The 22,331-nt window shown below is 40.4% G+C and overlaps 1 protein-coding gene across 1 annotated transcript in view; it reads right to left on the reverse strand.

The window, feature by feature from the left end:
* npas3 (neuronal PAS domain protein 3) overlaps window positions 1-22,331 on the reverse strand; it is a 206,630-nt gene that overhangs the window by 96,026 nt on the left and 88,273 nt on the right. The window contains exon 4 of the mRNA XM_013909673.1: window positions 16,545-16,634. Coding sequence (XP_013765127.1) covers window positions 16,545-16,634 — 90 coding nt within the window. The remainder of the gene's footprint in view (window positions 1-16,544; window positions 16,635-22,331) is intronic.

Consider the following 22,331-nt stretch of genomic DNA (forward strand, 5'->3'; position numbering starts at 1 on the left):
GATGATCCATTTGGCAAAGTAAATCCATTGGGTATCCTTGTTGGTCTTCAGACAACAATTCTGACGGCTAAAGAACCAAATGGGACAGGCAAAAAAAAAGGAGAAGAAAGATGGCATTATCCCATTTCCTGATCTTTTTCTTCCAACGACCCTGTGCTTTCTTCTATTCTCACATCTACATTTCCCGATGTCCATCTGTCCTCCCTCAGTTTAAATTTGTGTCTTCCTTTTCTCTTCATCCCCCTCTGTTAACACTCATCCTCCTTCCCTTCCTCCTTTATGTTTTTCATCTCCTCTGTTCTGATTTTATGGCACCTCATTCCACCATTAATTTTTCTTCTCTCAACCACAAACAACAACGAGAAACTCTCCTCCTTCCTTCTTTTTCATCCCATTCTCCAACTTTTGCTCTTTCCTTCCTCTCCCAACAATCCTTACCTCTTTCCCTTTATCTTTTATTTTCCATGCCAACGAACATCATTTACCCTCTCCTCTCTTTCCAGCTTCTCCCTTTGGATGATCTCTCAATTCCTACATCGCTTTTTCCTTTTCCCTCTAGCTACCTCTTCCCCCACCTCCCTACCTCGTTTTTGTACGTCCTCCTCCTACTTCTCCTCCTGACTAATCTCCCCCCCTCCTCCCATTCTCTTCTCCTCCTCCAGGTGTTTCGCAGGGATAAAGGATTGATGAAGCCATCAACTCTCTGCTCTTGACATTTACAAAAAACCCTCCAAGCAAACGCCTTCTCCCCTCTTTCCCACCGCCCCTCTCTCTCTCTCTGTCTCTCTCTCTCTCTCGTTATCTCCCTGCAGAGCTACCTCGCTCGTTGCTCGCCCAACCACATCATTAAGACCTAGTAATTAGGGCTCATTTGTAAAGCCAGTGTAAATAAAGGGCCCATAATGGCCAGGATATCATTCACAGTGAGACATAAACTAGACGTGTGTGTGTGTGTGTGTGTGTGTGTGTGTGTGTGTGTGTGTGTGTGTGTGTGTGTGTGTTAGGGGACAGGGGACATTAGGAAATTAGCCCATGTGTCATTATTGTGTAGGTGTGTTTGAGAAGTTGTGAAATAGGGTAAATGTGTGTGTGTGTCTGTGTGAGATTGGGGTGTGAGAGAGACAGAGGCAGAAGTGTATTTAGAAGACCTAAATAAATCACTGTTTGTGTGTTGCTGTGTGAGTGTGTGAGGTTGACAGGAGACATTAGGAAATTAGCGCCTGTGCCATTAGAGAGTAAGAATACCAAGTGTGTGGAGTGTAAAGGTCTTAGATTTAATGTGTGTCACAGTGAGGGGAAGATGGAGAAGTTCATTTTGGAACCTGCGAGTGAAAGAAAAACACAGAAAAAGACTGTCAAAGTGGAAGCTTTAGTTATCCCAAGTTTTACTTAGTAAAGGCCATTTCCTATAATTTACTAATTCAAAGTTACTCAGTAGTGTTACAGCTGAGGGTTTTAGTAGTGATGCAGGTCACATCATGTCTTCAAACACAAGGCAACTCCAGCAACCTCCTGCAGAACCACGAAGGTGGATAGCTCCATTAACATCGAGATGCAGTTGACTGATTAGTCCAGTAGAAAGCTCTGTCACCTCGCAGCAAGAAGGTCCTAGGTCCTAGGTGTGAATGTGAGCATGAAATGTTGTCTTTGTGTTAACTGTGTGATAGACTGCTGAGCTGTCCGGAGTCTGCCATTTCACCCTATGACCAGTGGAACAGGTTCCAACCCCCTCAGTCAGATAAAAGTGCATGGATGGACCCTTAATACTTTCCTCATAATTCTTATACTGTCCTATAAGAAGTCCAGAAAACCCTCCAAAATGGCATACTAAATTCGCTATAGTGGGTATACTGCTTAGACGCACTAAAGCAAACTCTGCAACTGCTTGAACATCTACAGTTAAAAATAAGTCCTGGAAAAAATACAAATATTGGGCAGCCTGTTCAAATACAGCTAAGCAAAGATGTCTAAGACCCCACACAGTCAATAAGACCATTCATTTTATAATCAAAACAAAACAGCATTAAGATGCTTTTAAGTGTCCTTGAGGAGCCCCTAAACGCCTTCCCTTAGGTGCCTTTTGAAATTTTTACAGCAGGGCTGAAATTACCTCCCGCAGTGCCTCAAAGGACTGCTTGGCTAAAGTTTGACTCTTTCCATCTATACTTTGAAACAAATAGAAAGAAACATGTTGGGATAACTACAGGATCCTGTCTTGTAAACATATCATTTACTCTCAGGGAATTTACTCCAAAAATGGTTCCTGAAAGCTCATCAAAGGTTAATGGGATGTCTTCAAGTTACTATTATAAAATTACTGTTACTCTGCTAATGTGCTTTTTTTGTTTGTTTTTGTTGTCATTGTGTATGGCTGCAAGATTCAGACATCAAGCTAACACACACAAAAAAAATTGGACCAAACTGCTCTGTGAGAAAATACATGCAGACATGTTTTCGTAGTTGGTGTCTGTTTAGAAATGTGTATAAAAACCACAAACTTTGCAAACCCAGCAGCTCACTGTAAAAACGAACTCAGCTGCCTGTGAGACAAGACATGTTCTTACATCCTTGGGATCCTCCTCCTCACTCTTCGTGACACTCCATGCTTTATTTCATCACTGTATCTGCATTACTGAGGACTAGAAATATGTGCAGATTGACTCTAAACATTCAGGACATAGGCAAATTTTGCCACAGCTTTGAGCCATTCACTTGTGCCAGTTACTTTAGTAACGTTTTAATAGCAAAGGATGGTTTTACACTGGTGCAGAGTGCTAGTAAATCTGGGCCTCCATGCCTTCAAGGACACCTGGAACTGGTTGCACTTTTTCCAGACAGCGATGTATGCAACACCAACTCTAAAGGGTCAGCATCCCTCATAGCTGCCTGCAACACTCACCTCCTGATCAATATGTTTTCCTATTGATTAGCCCTGCAGCCTGAATGGCAAGTGTCAATCAATCTTGGACTATCGATAAAAATGATTACTTTCTGATGCATTTATTTGCATTTAATGATCTTAATTATCATTCCCTAGATGCACGCACACACACACACACACACACACACACAAAACCTATTTTCTCATTCATACTGAGGTCTGTCCTCCTTTCTCACCTCCTGCCCTCATTACCCCTCCACCTCCTGCTCTATTCAATAATCCAAAATGTTCAGAATAAGACATGAAGAGAAGGGCTGACTCCTTCTACCCTTCCTCTTTCCAATTTGTTTCCTTCTTACTGGCCTTTCTCTCTATGCTTTCATCCCAATGATAACTGCCACAAACAAATATGCCCCAAACAGAAAGTGACCACCACAAACCACCAGACGGCTCATTTTGAAAATGCATTTTTAAATTAATGCTACTGTGGCCTGTGCGATATCAAAAACATAGTAACAGTGTACAATCCTGGAGCATTTGAACTCAATTCCATCTTGTACTCTAAATTGAAAATATTTAGTAAGAGTAGTAATGACAAAAAGGCATCATCTATATGTGCCACATATTATGCAATTCCTCTCTAAAAGTGCTGTGTAGATGAAAGGATTTAAGGAAGGAAAGAAATCAAGTTTAAATAAGCCTGGTCCTCACAAGCGTACAAGTACAGCAATGTGTGTGTCAGCAGAGGTGCCATTAAACACATGTCACCTCTGATCCATGCTGAAATAAAGTCACACCTCTACATACACATCAGAAATACACACACGCACACAGATTTGTCACGCTTCATGCACACACACATGCACACACGCATGCAAACACACACAGTCTAAAGCACTCTACCGTACACTTATGTACACACACAATTCTCATCTCTCACTTCAATAAAACAAGCATCAATTTTGGTCTCCGATGGTGCCGCTGATCTCTTTACGGCTTTCATGGCATCAAAGTAACGGCCGGCTGTAAATCTGAACGCGAGGAGGAGATGGAAAAGCGGGGAGAATGAGAAAGAGGAGGAAGAAGAGGAATATGAGGAAGAAAAAAGATGTGGAGATTCAGGTGAAACTGGACAAATGATGTCAAAGAAGAGGTGGAGGAGAGGAAAAGGTAAGGAGGAAAGGAAAGGAAAGGGGAAGAGAGGAGCTCCCAAGTAAAGCGCTGCTGTTTTAAACACAACCTGTTTTTCTTTTTGTTTTTGTTTTTTTTTGTTGTTTTTTGGGGTGTGGTTTTTGGTGTGGGGGGGGGGGGGGGGTATAATTGCATGTGTATAACTGAAGAATCTCATTCAAGAATAACTAATAATTTCACTTTGGCCCAAAGAAGAAAACAAGATGTGATGACAGCAAAGACACCCAACGGCCTCAGTCAGCACCTATCCCGAGAGAACCCTGGCTTATGTTTTATAAAACTGAACCTCTTTGTTAACTTTCTTTAAACAAGTCATTGCTTAAAAAACAAACAGCAGTAAGATGTAAAACTAATACCAATAGGATACTAAAAACTGTTAAAACCAGTAAGTTAAACCCATAAAAGAATAAACTTGACAATAGATGAAAAAGAATTCTGGCAGAGGCTGGTGGCACCCCTTAGCCTCCTGGTAGATACACCTGTGGTATCAATTTGGAACTCCTACATTGCTTTGTTCTCGAGTTACTGCATTTACAAACTTGGGTGTCCAAGTCACCCATCCGGCCGCTTGGCAGGGTGACGACAAATCGGCTTTTTATGGCTGACAGGTGCTAAAAAAAGGTAAGAACCAAAAATGTAAACCCACAAAATGAGTGGAAATATAATGAAATGACACTTAAGATGATACGACCCACTAAAATTAATTAAAGAACAAATCTACAAATTTCAATTATTAAAGCTGACAGAAATATGGTAAAGTGATCATACAGACCAGATTTTTAGTATGGTTTGTAACCACTGATAAGTTCATAGGATTTAATGGGGGTGTTGGTGTGTGTTCAGAGGATGCAACTGTTCTCTCTTCATGAAATGAAAACTTTAAATGTTCTCTCTTCATGAAATGAAAACTTTAAATTGTCGATTTGAATCCTTTCAGCAGCAGCACTGGTGAAGGTCAGCGTACCCGTGTCACCTTCAGTCTCTCTTAAATGCATGAGGGGAACGTGACATGAGGCGGCTGAAGCAAACCGACTGTCTGAATCCCAACATGTCGCAGTGTTTTAAATGCTGTAAGGTCAGACAGAGCGAGCTTCGAGCGGGTCAAAACCCACACTCACCTTCCACCATCACTCACGCCTCTAATGCATGAAAAGAAGAATGGGAGGAGTGTGTGTGTGTGTGTGTGTGAAGCTAAATAACCAGCAGAGAGCGTGTGTAGGTGAGTGTGTGGAGAGTGCGTCCTTCAGCAGGTCAGAGTCCCAGCTTCACCTCCTGCTGTCTGTCTGTAATATATGAAAGTATCTGTCTGTCTGTAATGTATGAAAGCGTCTCCTCTGACTTTAAATCCTCGCCATGCAAGCGAAACCTCACCTCTGACCTCACACTGCAGCTTGCTGCCCAGCTTCATCCATTTCAATGGCAGCCATCTATAAAGCCCTGTGTCTAGACAATGTGTGCACACACAGATAAAGACTCAACGCAGGGATACCTGTGCAAGGAGGGGAGGTTTAACTAATGCACACATGCATTAAAACGCCGCTAAAACGGGCGGGTGAGCCTGAGATTAATTACTTGGATTCTGTCCTATTAAAATCTGGCTTTTGCTCATGTCAACAGCAGAGTGAAAACTGTTAATGCACGGTTTGTTTTTAAGAACTTAAATTCCTTTAAAAATTAAAAATGTGATTTTTAGGTGTTTTGTAAAAATGTATACATTAGACACATGTATACATCTTCTCTGAGACAAATACCTTTCAGACGCGGATTAGACAGTTTTCTGAAATTCAGTTTTTATAAGGATAAGGAAGATCAAATGCATTTACATCTGCTAGTGTTATGGTCCCTCGATGTTAGACCCATATATTTCTATCCCCAGGCTTTGGTTTCATATCTGGTTGAGTTCAGAGTCTCCATGTATTCCTGCCTCCCTGGTTTTCCCGTGTCTGGTTTGGTCTCCATCTCTGTGGTTAGTTAGTTAAGCACGCTGAGATTCCCCTGTTCTGTTGGCTGTGTTCCTGGTTTATTCAGGTAATAGTTTTTCTAGCATGTGTCATGGTAGGTTTGATTCTCTTTGTCTCATTTTCTCACATAGGTTCAGTGTGTGTGTGTACGTGTGTAAGCTACTATGTACGTATGTAGCTTTTTGTCTTTGTTAGTGTCTATGTGGAATACACATGTATGCATGTGTTTGTTTGTCTTCATCAGGGTCCATGTAGAGTTTGTCTTCATTTGTGTCTGTACCTGTGGTCTATCTCTGGTCATGTAACTGTGTATGCCAGTGTTTTGTTTTCTTGATTGTTTTCTTGATTTGCAATGTATTTAAGTAATAATTCTTCCCTTCAAATCTCTCTTCACGACCTAGTGGTCCAGAGGAAGAGGTGTTTTTATTTGCTCAAGAACCATGGCTAAAAATGAGATTTGACAGAGTGATTGGAGTGAGGGTCCTGAGGCTGTAGAACAACCTGCCCGAGGAAATGAAGCTGGCTGACTCAGTAAATTCTCTTAGAGCTTAAAAGCACACACTGCTCTCTTTTTTCCAAAAGGCACAGATTACCCAACAAAAAAACAAGCTTTGTTACCTAAAACCAAGTCAACTGGTTCATAAAACAAAGAAGAAAGGCATGCTGGAAATCACAAAAAGGTAGCACATAGGGAACAGACAGTACAAAAAGAAAAGGACAGCATTGTATATACCTGGGATTAACAGGGGTTTGGATGTGGGGTGGAACCAGAAACAGGCGAAAGTAATCAAGACAATCAAACAGACAGAAAGTAAAACCCAAAAGAACACAATGGAGAAAACAGCTTCAATGACAGACCAAAAATGGAGACAAGACTCACATTAACATGAAAACAGAGAAAATTAACAGCAACAGGAATAATAGAATAACTCAGACATAAAAATTCAAACTTTCAAATGCTAAAATTACTGAGAAAGAGAAAGCCAAACACTACCATACTGACTTACATTTCAAAACTTGTCTGTTTCGTTGTATCATATGAAGCACTTTGGATTTACATCAGGTATTTATTTTAGTAAACTGATCGGAATCCTATATTTTTTCTTGTTCTTGTTTTGAAGGGTTTTGTTATCCTTTGAAATCCTTGATATGGACATCTAAGGGGCGCAGCTCTGTCTGTAAGCACGGAAACACCGGTGTGAAAGCCTGCTGTTTGTGAGAGGCAACCAATCAGAAAAAAGCTGAGGAACTGCAGCAGGGCCCAGTATAGGTTAAGACTAATTATAATGTAAGTTAAAAATTAAATGCAGAGTTGGAAATGAGCATTACAACAAGCATTACATTTGCATAACTCTTCAACTGGCATTATTGGACACTTGAGGGTTAAAACGCAAGTAGGACGTCCTTTTTTGCTCATCATTTAGAAGTTTGAAAATGTAATAATTAAAATGTATTTTTGAGAAAGTCAATCACTGGTAACAAACACTGAAGCACAATTCAACAGGGGCTTGTCTGTTTCATTCCTCTTGTACATATCTCTTTAGTTTCCCTGTGAGTCCACCCCCTCACACACACAGGCCACGCCACATCCCATCATCCCCTTGGTGTGTCGCTGTGGCGATTGTTTGGAACAAAAGGTGGAGGAAGCTCTCTGAGGTCCAGATAACCTCCTGCAGCTTCCTGTCAGCATGCTAATACGCCTCTTTTCACACCAGACAACAGGGTCACACACACTTACTCGCACACGCACGCCATTTGTACAGTGAAAGACCAGAAACCTTCTTTCTTTTCTTTTGGTTTGTTTTTTGTACTTCTTTTCACAAGTCACTCAGTGTCTTTTGTTGTTTTCTGGCCTGTCCCTTTGCTCCATCTTTCTTTCCTTCATTCTCTCTGCAAGTATCCATCATCTCCCCTTCTATTCCCACGGCTATCCTCTTTCCCTTATGTTCATCAGTTGTTTTAATGTTTCATCCAGTTACTATATATGCATTATATTTTTCCTCCTCCTTCTTCCTGTACGTCATCCCTCTGCCCTTGTGCTTCAAGGGATTTAACTTCCCTTTCACCCATATGTTAAAGGCCATGTCATCAACTCTTTTCATCTATCCCTCCATTCTTTCACAGCAAAACCAAAGCGTAATCTGTCCTCTTTGACCTCCACCCACTCTCACTTCTCTTCATTTTCATTCCGTTTTCCCTCCTCACTGTAAGCATTTACATTGCCCTCCTTCTCTGTCCATCACATATTTAAGTTATCCACTTATGTCTCCTCTGTTCAGTTTTTTCTCTCAGTCCTCCTCCAATGTCATACTATCCCTTTACACACTTTAAGACTGAAGTTATTACAAACTTTAATCGCTTCTTTCTCCTTCTCCCTCTTCAACCCTCTCTTTCACTCCTTGCTTTATTCCTCCTCCTCTGTTATTTTCTGTTTTCCTTTGCTCTTTCATGTTTTCCTTCTATCATTGCTAGTTTGCTTTTGTTAAGTCTTCCCTTTTTTATCCTTCTCTATCCCTTTGTTCAGCCCTTCATCCTCTAACAGGACACACGCATGCACCACATTTCATAATTATTACTGATATTTTATTATCAGAGTGACATGGCAGTTCTAGAGTCAGTGCCATCAATTATGAATAGAAAAGTGTGTGTGTCTGTGTGTGGAAGAGTTCACTGAGGTGGCTCAATTAGCTGTGACCTTCCTCCTGCCCATCCCTACCCCTCTTCATCATCACCGCCTCCTTGTCTCCTCCCTCCTCCATCTCCCAGAATGCCCCTGTTTGACCTCATGCAAATGGCCGACCTCCCTGTCTCAAACGCACAAGGCAGAGAAAAAGGAGCAGCAAATGACGGAAGTAAGGGAGCAAGGAAAGGTTGAAGGGAATGAAGATGGGACAGGAGAAAAAAACTTATTTAAAATGGATTTTAAAACATTAAAAAAACATAATGAAAATTTGTAATGAATTCATAAAAAAGACTACATATTAAAATCAATTAAATTAATTTGCATCATAAATAGTCGACATGATAAATGAATTGCATTAAAATAAAACAATTAACTACATTAAAGGTTTTGTGAAAAAAAGTAAAATAAAGCAGTGATAGAAAAAATCATAAATATACATTAAAAATATGAATATATAAAAATATTACACACATACATTAAAGAAATTTACATTAAAGCCAAAAAGAAGATGAGAACAGGATGAATGAGGGAGAGAGAGAACAACACTTTTAGAAGGAAAAAAGAAAGAAAAAGAAATCAGAATCATGAAGGAGAACATCTGGTTTTATATTTAAATCAGGTGAAGGGCCACTATTAGGTGGATAAGGTTGCTGAAAGGCTGGACTAAAGACATTACTCAACTCAGCAAACACATTAGTAGAAAGGTGATTATTCTATCGAGGGTGGAATCAAGGGTGTTTTCAATTTAGAAAAGTAGAATATATGACATAGATGTTGAACTGGAATGCACAAGCGTTGCTAATAAAGCACTTGATGACAGCGGGGAGGAAGAACTCCTGTGTTAAACAAGAAGAGACCTCTCACAGAACTACACTCAGGCAGGCAAAGCCAAAAAGTAATATGTTGTATTGTGATATATACGCACAAAAAAAGCTGCTCATTGCATCATGGAAAGTGATAGAAATGAAACCATCTTAGTTAAGTAGAAGCACATTTTCTGCTGGTGGATAATGAACTGTGTTTCATTTGGGTTTTCCTGTGTGTGTTACTTCTGTTTATATGGAGCTTTTATAGTCTTACCAACTACTCAAAGTATTTTTAACTACAAGTTACACAGACAGTGCTTTTATTTTGTAATATATCTATCTTCCATTGATGGCCAATTTAGAATCACCAATGAACCTAACATGCTGTGGTGAACTGTTGGAGGAAGCTGAAGTACCTGGGAAAAAAACCCTTAGAGGTACAGGGAGGACATGCAAATGTCACAAAAGAAAGAACCCAATTGGGGTTTCAAACCAAGAACCTCATTGATGTGAGGCACCAGTGTTAACCGCTGCACCAGTGTCTGACCAGCTCTGACTCCAGAAACCTGGATAAATACCTGACATAAGTAAATGCTGTAAGACGTAAAAATCAAATGCATAATCCAATTATTTAACAGAAGCACTTAACAGACGTGGAATTGCTTGTCACATAGATTTCAGAATCCATTGTCATCTGCTTGAAACAGTGATAGGCAGGTTAAACAATACCATTGTCCCAACACGTTACACCCATGTTACACCCAACATGTAAGGCTTATGTCAAAGTAGAACTACATATCAAACACATGTGTCTTTGTTGCATGTAAGCATTTCTAATATAATGAAAACCAGGACATTCATTTCCATAAAAGCACACTCAAAAATGGTGTTTTCAATGTCCACGCTGTGAAATGTAACCATTAATGTTTTCAAATGTTTCCCACTTACAGAGTACCCTTAGGTTTCTTGGTCGATATAAGAACATGGTATTTTCTGGTATGTGAACATCAGTGTGGATGTTGAGAGACCAGAGGAAGGAAGAAGCAGACAATCTGACAGTCTGCTTTAGCTGCTTAATGCTAATTCATTCAATGTTCCCCCACAGACCAGCAGCCGCCCATTGGGAATACGGGTGGAAAGAGAGAGACAGACTGTGTGTGTGTGTGTGTTACTCCCAACCCGCTCTGAGGGAATGTGGATGGGAGTGAAAGAGAGCAGAGATCAGGCTCTGCCTCGCTTTCCAATGACCCTGTATTTGTGTGTGTGTGTGTGTGTGTGTGTGTGTGTCTGTGTGTGTACATATTTTTGTGTGAGTAGCATAAGTCTTATGTGCACTGGTGTGTGTGACCTTCCATGAGTGTGTGTATGTATGCATGGCGGTAGGTCTGAACATTGGAGAGCCTTTTTAAATGACAAAGACAGAAACAAATCACTTCACACACCTCTGACACACACACACACACACACACACACAAACACAAACAAGCATGTTGTCTGGAAGGAGACCAGCCCAATCCACTGAACAAAGCAATAAAGAGAGAGACTATCTGATTCAGACTCTATGTCGATTGCCCACCATATATCAGCGTAAAAGGGAGATTTAAAGGGTAGTTCCAGCTTTCTTTCCCGCTGCTTTCCACCACAATCCAGTGGACCTACCAACATCATCTCATATCATGTTTTAACAGCATGTTGCCCTGCTTTCTGCTTTTTGTAAATGCATGTGTTTAGTTGTTTATTGTAATCTCAAACCCCGACTGTGAGAGCTGTGCTGCCAGAGAGAAGCTGACGCTACCATTTTCTTCTTCTTGTATAGAGTATAATGACTGGTGGCAAAACAAAGTTCACCAATATTCTCGCGTGCATACAAAAAGAATACTATATATGGACATATCTAAGTCTATAAACTTTGGCCCTAAAAATTGTTGTTTGTGTGTGCATGTGCATACATGTGTGCCCTCCTATGCCGTTGCATATGCCGGCCTGGCATGAAGAGAGGCTGGCTGCCGACCACATTTGGGTGTAACGGGCGAGAATCCAGCAGACTAATTTGGGTCTGGCTGGGACAGCGCAGTTATTATTTTCCTCTGGACCATCAGGCAGAGGACACACAGCCATCTGCTGCACGCGCATACACAAACACACACGTCTCAATTATATCACTAAGAGGGCAGCTGCAAGCGCTGCCTGTCGTAAACACACACACACAACGTTTATAAGTACATGAACATGCACACATTATACTGTGTTGTTGGATCAACAGGGTGTTACAGAGAGACAGATTCTCCTGCTGGCGGCCTCTACAGAGAATGACAGGAAAGGGACACAGACAATGTTTCCATCCACCTGTTTCATGAGCATTTTGAATGAGGATGTGAAAAACTATGAAAACAAAAAGATGACATTGTATGCCAATCCCACCCCACGCCGCAAAAAAGTTGTTAACCTCTATGACTGCATCAATCTCTTTTTTCACTCTCTCTTAAAAAGGCGCACACAGTTAAATTCAATCCTGTCACAGGTGAAGAATGGCAGTATGTACAACAGTTTGTGAGATCAGAAACAAGTGTGAGATCAGAAATGTCACTTTTTAAAGCATTTTTTTCAGGTCAATTTTATCATCTTGTAAGCTATTTTGGTAAAAATCTGGACAAAAGCTCAACATGCAGAATCAAATTCAATTTAAAAAAAAAGTTAAAATGGACCCATCTGCACACTTCCAGATCAAATCAAATCATTTTGATCAATTGTTGGATGCCACTAGACTAACTTTGCATGATTCATGATCTAAAATGCTCCCTCCCCTCCCTTTAAGATAATTTTCTTCTGATTGGAGGTCCCTCCCAAATAAGAGGTTTTAAAAGCTACAAAATCCTGCATTAAAATTCCAAAATGAGAAAAAAATTTAGCTTAAAAAAAGAAAAGAAAAGAAAAGAAAAAAAAAGAAGCATGAGGTGAAGTTGAGGGAGAGGTGGGATGTTAACTTTTCGCAGCAGCCATGTTTAATTACAGCTCCACTCTTTGTTAATGACTCTATTAATAGGCTGTTTGATTGGCCGGCCACGTCCCCCGTCTCCCTGACGAGACAGCAAAGAAACGAGTTAAACGGGTAAATCCTCTTTACACATAAATCTGCCTGAAGATTGTTTCAGCACCGACCACCAAGCGAGAAAATTCATAACCTCGTCAATTTGTTAAAAGGCTTAAAAAAAATCCTCCCTCACCTCCCCGCCACCCAGTCATTTCTCCTGCACGCCACGATCTAATTAAAGTTGAAAAATAATTAGCGATATATTTTCCTTCCTTTAAAGAGAAAAAATGAAAAAAAAAAAGAGGGAAGGCCAGTGATTAAAGGAGAAGAGGAGGAAGGGAGAGCAATTAAGAGGATGGAGGTTGACGAACTCTGTGTACACATGTAGGATTACAGGGTGAGACTCGAACATAGCAGAGACAAGCTTGATCTCTCCCTCTCTCTCTGTCTTTCACTTCTTCTTCTTTTTTTTTAATCGGTGTGCCACTTCTTCAGCAGCTGATAAAAGCTGAAAGAACAAGATAACCAGCTCAGCGGAGCTGCCGGAAAAGCTTACGGGACCCGATTTGACAATTAATCAATTATTTGATAGAAATCATCAATCAATCTAAGTGGGGGGAATTAATCCAAGAGGTGGATAGAGAGAGATACAGAGACACAGTGATGGAGAGAGAGAAGAGGGGGAGTGATGTACCTTCTTCTTTAATTTGGTAAACTGATTGGCTTTTTTCCTTGTTTCCATATCTTAGAGCTTCCTATATCCAATTTACAGAAACAGAGTTTACAAACTAATGGAGAGAGAGAGAAAGGGAGAGCTACATCACGGCACAGATGGTAAATATGAGTTTCTTTCAACAAAACAATGCTCAGCTCAATTTACAGATATTGGAACGTGACTGTCAGAACATTATACACGAAGACCTCCAGTCAAAGAGGCAACTCAGATTCATTATCAAACATCCTGAGCTCCATTAGTAACCTCAGACTGTACAGAGGTTACTCTGTAACATAGTTTTCAGTGCAACTGGGAATAGAGAAATAATACACATGCTCAAATCCAAGACCTAAACCTAGCATCACAGGACAGGAGACACAAAGTTATTGGTGTGTGATTTGCTCCAGTCGCACACACTCGGGGTAAAGGTTGATACAACGTTGAAGATTACAATGACTGGACAAACCATAGATCTTTTTTTTTTATGCATTGAACAATGGTTCTGCCGGATGTTTCTTTCCTGTTAAAAGGGAGTTTTTCCCTTTAAACTTTTGCCAACCCCCTGGGGGTCATCTGATTGCTGGGGTTTTCTCTCTGTTATTGTATGGGCTTTACTGTACCTTACAGGAGTGTTTCCCAACCTTTTGGAGCCATGGCACATATATAGCAGAAATGGCTCAGTGTGTCCCCAGTATACCTTATTCGCTTTCTTCTGATCACTACTCATGCTAGGGCCTTCATCTGGGTTGGAATTTTCTCCAAGATCCAGGACAGATTGACAAAGACTTTTTCTTTTGCAATATTTATCTATTGCTATTATGCGCTGTGTCGTCTCACAACATCACTATTATGTAATTTCTTCTTCGTCCTTTTCTGTTTTACAGGTAGTTGGCAACCCATTTAATTAGAGCAGGTATTTGTACTGCCCTCTAGTGGAAGAGAATGTAATTGTTCTGGCCGTTACTCACACCTATCGCTTAGAGTACTAATCAGGTGGAACCAGTTAATCTTTCACGGCACACCTAATCATTTGGTTGGGAAACACTGCCTAAAAGTATAAAGCACATTGAGAAAAATGTTGTTGAGATTTGGCGCTTTAAAAATAAAAATAATATTCAATTTAATTGAATAAATGACAATTTCAAATGCCTAGAGTAAACTAGAAAAGACCCAGCCTAGCTAACTTAGACTGGATTAGTTGGTGGGGTTAGGTTGAATGCTAATTTCTCATAGCTGTGAATGTGAGTTTGAGTGGTTGTCTGACTCTTTGTCTTAGCTTTGCCACCATCTGGTGACATGTCTGTTGTGAACCCTGCTTCTGGCTGGGATACCTGACTGGAGTAGGCTCCAGCACCCCTGCAACCCTGATAAATATAAGTTGAAAAGAATGGATGAATATAAAGAAATCCAAAGAATAGTTAATATATACTGAAGGATTGAGGGGTATTTGGGTTAATTTCAGCTTTTTAGTCCCATGACTTGTTAAGAAGTTATAGAATAAAAAATAAGGAAAACAATGAATCACAGCACAGCAATAGATGTCATGTCTATATATAGTTATAACATTTCCCGATCTAATCCTTATATTAGCAGAATATCACACATCAGTGCTTTCCACCAACTGTTACATGCATGATTTGTACGAACACTTTCTGATCTGCTAGTGCTATAAGTAAGGTTTGGCTAACATTCTGAAAATTCTTCTTGTATGTTTGAGAGTTTCACAAATCTCTCAAGAGTCTTTTTAATATTCATGCTGCACAGACACAAGGACACAATCATTGTCAGTTGTTCTCTGAAGGACTGTACGAGCGCCTCGCCTTACAATCCATCATGTAAACAAGTAAACATCGGTTGCTGACCTTCCAAATTGATTGTTACTGCCTGCTACAGTCGTATGCAATCAGGTGTTGGAATACGTGTCATTTTCCTGCCTGTGCCTTAGGTGTCCCTCTGTACTTCTGAAGCCAAGCCAAGGAAGAAAATACTATTTGTGTCACTGTGTCAACACAAAGTTTAGGGACCAAGTAACAAAGATTAGGCTAAGCTCACAAAAAGATTGTGGTGGAAAAACAACATGCACAAGAAACACAGATTCTGTTGTCAAAGTGATAGACTTTTTACACCAAACAGCTAACTAGTGGGCAGTTTTCACACACACATGTCCCTCAGTGCGGTTTCAACAAATATGTCCTCTCTGTTTGCATGGGGGCCTGGCAGGTACTTCCTATAAAACCAACCGAATGTAGCTCCTTGTTGACGATTGGCTCTTTGATCTATGTCCCCTTTCACAAGTCTTTGCAAGTGAATTGAAAAGGGTGCTTTTCCTGATTTCTACCTGTTGTGCAGTAGATGGCGTTTGGCACGCTGCTGAGACCTTTGTGCAGTGGTGCATTCAGGCACTGTGGGAATCACCAAATGTGGAACTCAGCTCATTAATAACATCTTTTTTTTTTGTAAAGAGAAAGCTTAGAAAAATGATTTGGCCTTAAAGATGACAATACAGATCACAAAACCAGTTGTGTTTGACAGCTGATGGCTACATTTCAAAGCAAACACTGTAGGTTAATGAAACAAATTTGTTTCCTCTTATTAAAATTAAGTCAGCAAAAGCAGACAAACATGTCTAATGATGCTTTTTTTCCTTTTTTTACTCTGTATTTCCTGTTTTCATGAACAAATATTGGCATTTCGTACACAAGCTGACAGAAGCTACAATGTAAACAGGCTGATATGACAGTTTGAATCCTATTTAATTCAGCAACACACACACACGCACACACACACACACACACGGCTTGTCAATACAGACTTATTAGTGCCTCCAAGGTCGATGTGTCGACCTTCAGGATGGACGCCTGTCTCTATTAACAGGAACTGGGGGAAAGTGAACCAATTGAGACACAGAGCTCGTCACCAAGCTGACAAAGTACAATGACGTGCCCCCACCCCCATCCCAACACATACACACACATACACGGCAATAAAATATGCATTGTCGCTCACTGCACAAATCAACAACCGTCCGACGAGCTGATGAGATTTTAAATGAGCCTTAATTTGTTGGGAATTGTCTTTGGTGACGATAGACGAGAGAAGGAAGAATGATAGAACAAGAGACGGACTAAATAAACACCAAGAGACAATCAGAGATAAAGATGGAGAGACAGAGAGAGAGAGACAAAGGATCGAAAAGAACAGGACTGAGCTTTGAGATGCTTAATGTTTTTTCTTGACATAGCAGTGACAAAACAGGCACACAGGTGTGCGACTTACCTGTGACAATCCCAGGTAGATGGAAACCGTCTCAGAGATGTAGAGGAAGCGCCCCTCTTTGTTTAGTGCAAATACAAACCCATCCAGAGACTGAAACAGAGAAAAAGAGAGGTGGACGTTAAATAGACTTCTCAAAAAAACTTTCTTGGGTACAGAGTGTAAATAAAAGATGGCATACGAGTTCATCCATTGGTTGTTTTTTTTAAATAAAAAGATGAAAATTGTGTTGATTTCCATAAAACTTGAAACTGCTGATTAAGACAATAAACTCATCAGAAAAAGGTTTTCTGTGTTCATAGAGGAAGGGAAATGAGGGTCATTCTCTCACAGACTTCTACACAGTCAGAAATTGTTTTGCAGCCCCACCAGTAAAAAGAATGTCGATTTACTTTACTTCTTTCCTTCTATCCTTACTTTAGGAATTAACTGCATATGCATAAAACATTTTTTTAACCTAATTTTGCATGTTCACGATATTACTTTAGTGAGTTTCTCTTTTTCTATTGTTTTTAGTTAACAGCTACAGTGTTTTTCCACACTAGCTTTTAGTTGAGTTTTAGTTCAGCAGAATAACCTTGCTTCAAAAGCAGCTACCGACCCAACAAGTCAATAAAAGCCCATTAAAATGTAGCAGCTACAGCCACAATACTCTTGATTGTGATTTCTTTTTTTCTTTTCCATCTCCTTCTTTGTGTTGTCTCTGTCACTTTCTTACCAACTAACCCCCCGCCCCCACTGTCACTTTGTTCTTGCCTAAAAAGATACAAATTCCCTACCTCTGCTGCTGTTAAACAATGGATGGTGGGGCTGTGTTCATGAGGACATCACAGAGCAGGAGGAAACAGTCCAACATAACACAGCAGATGGAAAATAAAGTAACTCATATTTCCTCCTGTTGACAATGTGACAGCAATGAAAACAGAAATCTGACAAATTTTCCAGATGTCACTGTGACATCGACATCTTTTCATTATTCGTAGGTTGTTTTAAACATTTGCTTTCAGTTCCTTCATTAAAAACAAATCTCAAGATTTAGCTGACAAGAGGATTTTTTTAAAAAATACATGGAAAAGTAAGTCCCTCTACACACACACACACACACACACACACACACACACCTCCACAAAGACATCCAAGTGTGTCTAATGGTGTATTTCCGTGACGATCATGGTGCCACACTCGACTTCAGCAGCAAATCACACATGCAAAGATGACACACACATGCACATTTACACAAACGCACACACACACACACACAAGCAAATGCACGTCTGAGTGTGTCCAATGCTGCTGTTATGGGAAGATCATGGCAGAACACTCGACTCCTTGAACACAATACACTGGATCCAAGCGCACACAGACACACACAAAGGCAATGATACTCCAGAGGTCAGCCAGGTTAATTACATGTAGCGTCCTACTGTTATTGGTAATACACGGTTTCCTCCTGTGTGCACATGCATGTGTGCATGCTAGTGTGTGTGCGTGTTATATCTTGACACTAAGTGCATACTGCACGGTGTGTATTACTTTGGGAGAGAAAGAAGTGCAAGCAGTCTGAATCATTTAAAGGGATTGAAGATAACTGACTCAACTATAAGGTACAGTCCAAGACAATGTGTTTTGTTTTTCTTTCATCCATTATTGGTCACATTATTGATCATGGATCAAAGCTATTGATCCAATAAAATGATTTAACATAGAAATACATTAAACTATCAAACAGCTACCAGAATGACTCCCCTTTTGGATGCTTTGATACTTTGAGGCTTTTACATTAATCAGAAAAGTGAGACAAAGAAAAAAGAGACTTTCTGGATTTTGACAGTTCAAATGTCATCTGTGTAGCAGCTGAGTAGCACCTTCGGTGTGACTGTTGGGTATTTAATTTTCTTCTTTCTCTTTGTCAGATATAAAGTGCTATTTGGAGATGGCCTTTAACCTTTTATGCCTGGCTAATTATTCTAATGCTTACATGGAGGTGTGTGGGTATGTGTTGTCGCTGCACCCCCACCGCCTGTGTCCGTTTAGTCTGCCCTCTCAGCTAATGAGATGTTAATGAGATGTTAATCATCAGTGAGCCGCATCAATGTCCATCCATGCTGGGTTCCTCATTAACACACATCCTGACTCTTTCTAAGTTGGTGTGCGCAAGCTTTTGTGTGTATATGTGCAGTTGGGCACATGTTTGCTGTGTTTCTCTATCTGTGTGTGTGTGTTGTCAGATTACGATCCAGATGGTTGTTCTCTGTTTTGATGCCTTTCACTTTAAATGTCTTTATCCTCTAATAAGTTCATTATCCTTAGAAGACATTTAAACGTAACAGCTAGCTCAATACAATATTGGTTAGATATATTAATCTGGTCCCAATAACACACAGTTTATGAAAATATGACTGGAACCTGTTTTTGTGCTTTGCATAGAAAACAGAAAAATATAAAATGCATTCACACTACAAGTGACTAAATTGTAAAACGGACCCTCGGGTCACCACTGAAGTGCTGCTCTTGGACTTGCCAGTATCATCTCTGGGCTTGTCTTCAAATGGACAGATAATCCCAAGATATGGTTTATCTCTATATGATTGGCTGATGCTTCAGCACATCAAGCACAACTCTGATTCATTGCACATCACAACCATCAAGCACTGGCACGTGCCAGGCATCAGTTTGTAGCTTTGTAGCACCATTTTCCATTGACATTACTAGTAGTCAGTTGCCTCTGCATAGCTAGTGTGAAAACAGCATTAGTCACTTTGTTTAAATCAAACCAGCTGGGGTTATGAGAGCCTGTGAGCTTTGCATATGCTGAATTTGTTCTTCCTCATTTGATGGGATAAAAAGTGGAAACAATTTACAGAAGACATGCCTTTGATAAATGTGCACTAGAACAAAGATGACTGAGACTTTTGCAGAGACACTACTACAAAGAAATGGAACTCAGACAATCTCCAACACTGTAATGCCACAGATGTTGGTCGTTCCTTCTTTCCCTAAAAGCCCCTCGACATTATATCCGAGCCAGTCCGGTGACTGGAACGATATAAGCTCATAGTTGAGCTTTTCAATAGTTTAAAATGTGCGATGGCAGACATCAGAGAACAGTCCAAGAATAGGTTTAAGAAGCTGGAGATTTGCATAATCAGATTTTACTGATAATTCTATACATGAAGTTTTAATAATCAGGCCGTTATTGGAATAAAGCTCTCTCCATTCACATGGCTAAGGGTTTGGCCTTGTTACCATTACCACTTGTGTTTTTGCTTTCTCTCTCTCTCCCCTACCTCTCTGCCTGGGCGGAGCTTACTGCTGGCTCCCGCCCTTGGCTCACACACCTGTTGGCGATCAGCTGATTTCCCGACTACTATTTGAGGCTGGGCCACAGATCTTGTCATCGCTGGATGATTGTGCTACTAACGTTAGTCTCTCTTCCCAGCTCCCGTGGTCTTGTACCTTTACGCCCTACCTTCGTGACTTGTGAGTGATTTTTCCCTTTCTTGTTCCAGTTTACCTTCCCGGACCTGTGACCTTCCAGCTGTACGAATGTGTGTGAGTTGGATGTGAGGACGTGAGCGAGCGTGAGAGAGAGAGCCTTCTCCTAATCCCTTGGAACCCTGGATTTTTCTCCGTCACTGTATATATTATCGCACTGGTGTGTAAATAAACGGTGCTCTGAGACGTCAACCTGTTCTGCGCTTGAGTCCCTGCTTTCAGATTGTGACAATTTCTTTCTTTCATTTAATTTTTACTGTGGACCTATTGCAAAAAAAATAAGAAAAACAAAACAAAACAAAAAACCTTAAAATTTCTATAATCAATAGTGTGAAAACACAAACTTTCCTGTCATTTGATTGTTTATCAATTACTCAATTACTGTGGTGGGGTATAAATGCCCATGGGGCAGATCTTTATCAGCAGGAAGCACTATTAAACTTGCAAATTATGTTAAAAGTTCCCATTTTTTCTCTCCTTCGTATATTCCACAGCCATCGAAGTCTTTGCCAAGCGGATTCTGACCCTCAGGCCTAGTGTGTGAGACAACTGCTCTAGAAAAACTTTCTTTGTAATGTTCAAAACTATGTAACAACCATTAAATTCACAGCCTTAGATGAACCATAATGCACAATATGTGTGAGAAGTAACTATTAGAACCTATGATACATCTACTTTGCTCAATTTTGTTAACAGAAGTCTTGTTGAGAGCCACTGAATAGTTACTATATTATAATATAAATGCTTAAATAGTTCCTGAAAAGCTAAAGGGGTCTAATAAACCTAAGTAAAGCCATAATCGGTTGATAGTTAGTCCCCATTTTCTTCAGCGAAAGCTGCTGAGGTTTCTTGGAAAATTGTGACACAGCTGGTACGCCTCTGTCTTTTTGCCCCTTTATACAAACACAAGCCAACAGGGGGAAAAGGCTGAGATGTGGAGATAATCACAACCTGTGTTTTTCTTTTTACAGTTTTATCATCTTGTCTGATTGAGGTCCAGGTTTAGCAACAAGCAGCTCCAGGTGAAGGAACGCAAATCTGCCCATTTCAGAGGGATTAAAACGGATTAATTAGAATTGGAAAAGCGAGTTGAAAGGTGGAGGCACGTGTGTGAGTGTGTGTGGGTGTGTGTGTAAATTATGCTGATATGAACTGATGTAAACACTCACACAGACAGATATAGATGTGCTGTAAACAAACATAACCTTGCTGACTGCTTTGTTAAGTCCCCGGTTGCCTCCCAGAGGTTAAGCAGGCCTCTGATTATTAGAGCTCTGAATCCAACCAGAGCACAAACCAAATTTTATTTTTCTGCTGTGAGCTCGTGGTTTTTCCCTCAGCTTCCTTTGGTTTACACCAGAAATTATTTACAAGGTCGACAGGGTCTTGAAAGGTCGGTGAAAAGTTGTAAGATGCACAAAGGTCAGTGTAAGACTCAGAAAGCAAGTGTTTTCAAGCCTCACTAACTGACATTTTCAGCATGAATAGATGCCATAGTTGCACACTGCTGTTAACTATAACTACTCTTTTATTTATTGTGAACAGAGGGAAGCAGCTGTAACATGCAGGGAGGTGTTATTTTTTCATGGCAGAGTGTGATTGGACTACAAACCTAAATGGATATCAAAATGAAAAAGAATATAAATAAGCCTGTAAGAACATAATAACAATCTCACATTTAACCCTAAACCTCATCTGTAGCTTAAGCAGCAATAAGACTGGACTGGAGCCTGTAGGGCATGACAACCATTCACACTCACAATCACAGCAGTTAACCTAACACAACTGCATTCAGACTATGGAGCAAGTCCACACAGAACGTGTAATGTCTGCATGAGGAGGGTGCAGCCAGCCCGTGAAACCAAACCCAAAATGATCTTGCAAAAAGACAACAGTGCGAACCACTACACTGCCAGGATGTCCTATCCAAAACTTGATGAGATCCACACCCACACTCTAAGCCAAATTCAGGCTTCATCAGACAGATTTGAGCTCTACAAACAAGACTAATCCAAAGACACTGAACCACACAAAGACAATGAAACAACAGTGTAACCAAGATGAGCGACGCAGCCATTAGATGCAGTATCAGCTGACCTCAGCCTGTTTGCAGCGATATTGTTTTTCCTGGCCTTTGCTGTTTTCCACTTGTATTTGCATATTAATAACACATGCAGACACAGTGGGACCGTAGACCGTGTGTGCACTGTCTGGTTGGTCTATATGACTGTGCATATGGGTATGTTTGGGCTCTAGCTTGTTAATATTTTATTTTTCATAGTTGTGTGTGTGTGT

This window comes from Pundamilia nyererei, unplaced genomic scaffold (assembly GCF_000239375.1).
Source record: "Pundamilia nyererei isolate P.nyererei 1_Seehausen unplaced genomic scaffold, PunNye1.0 scaffold00029, whole genome shotgun sequence".
Classification (NCBI taxonomy): Eukaryota; Metazoa; Chordata; class Actinopteri; order Cichliformes; family Cichlidae; genus Pundamilia; species Pundamilia nyererei.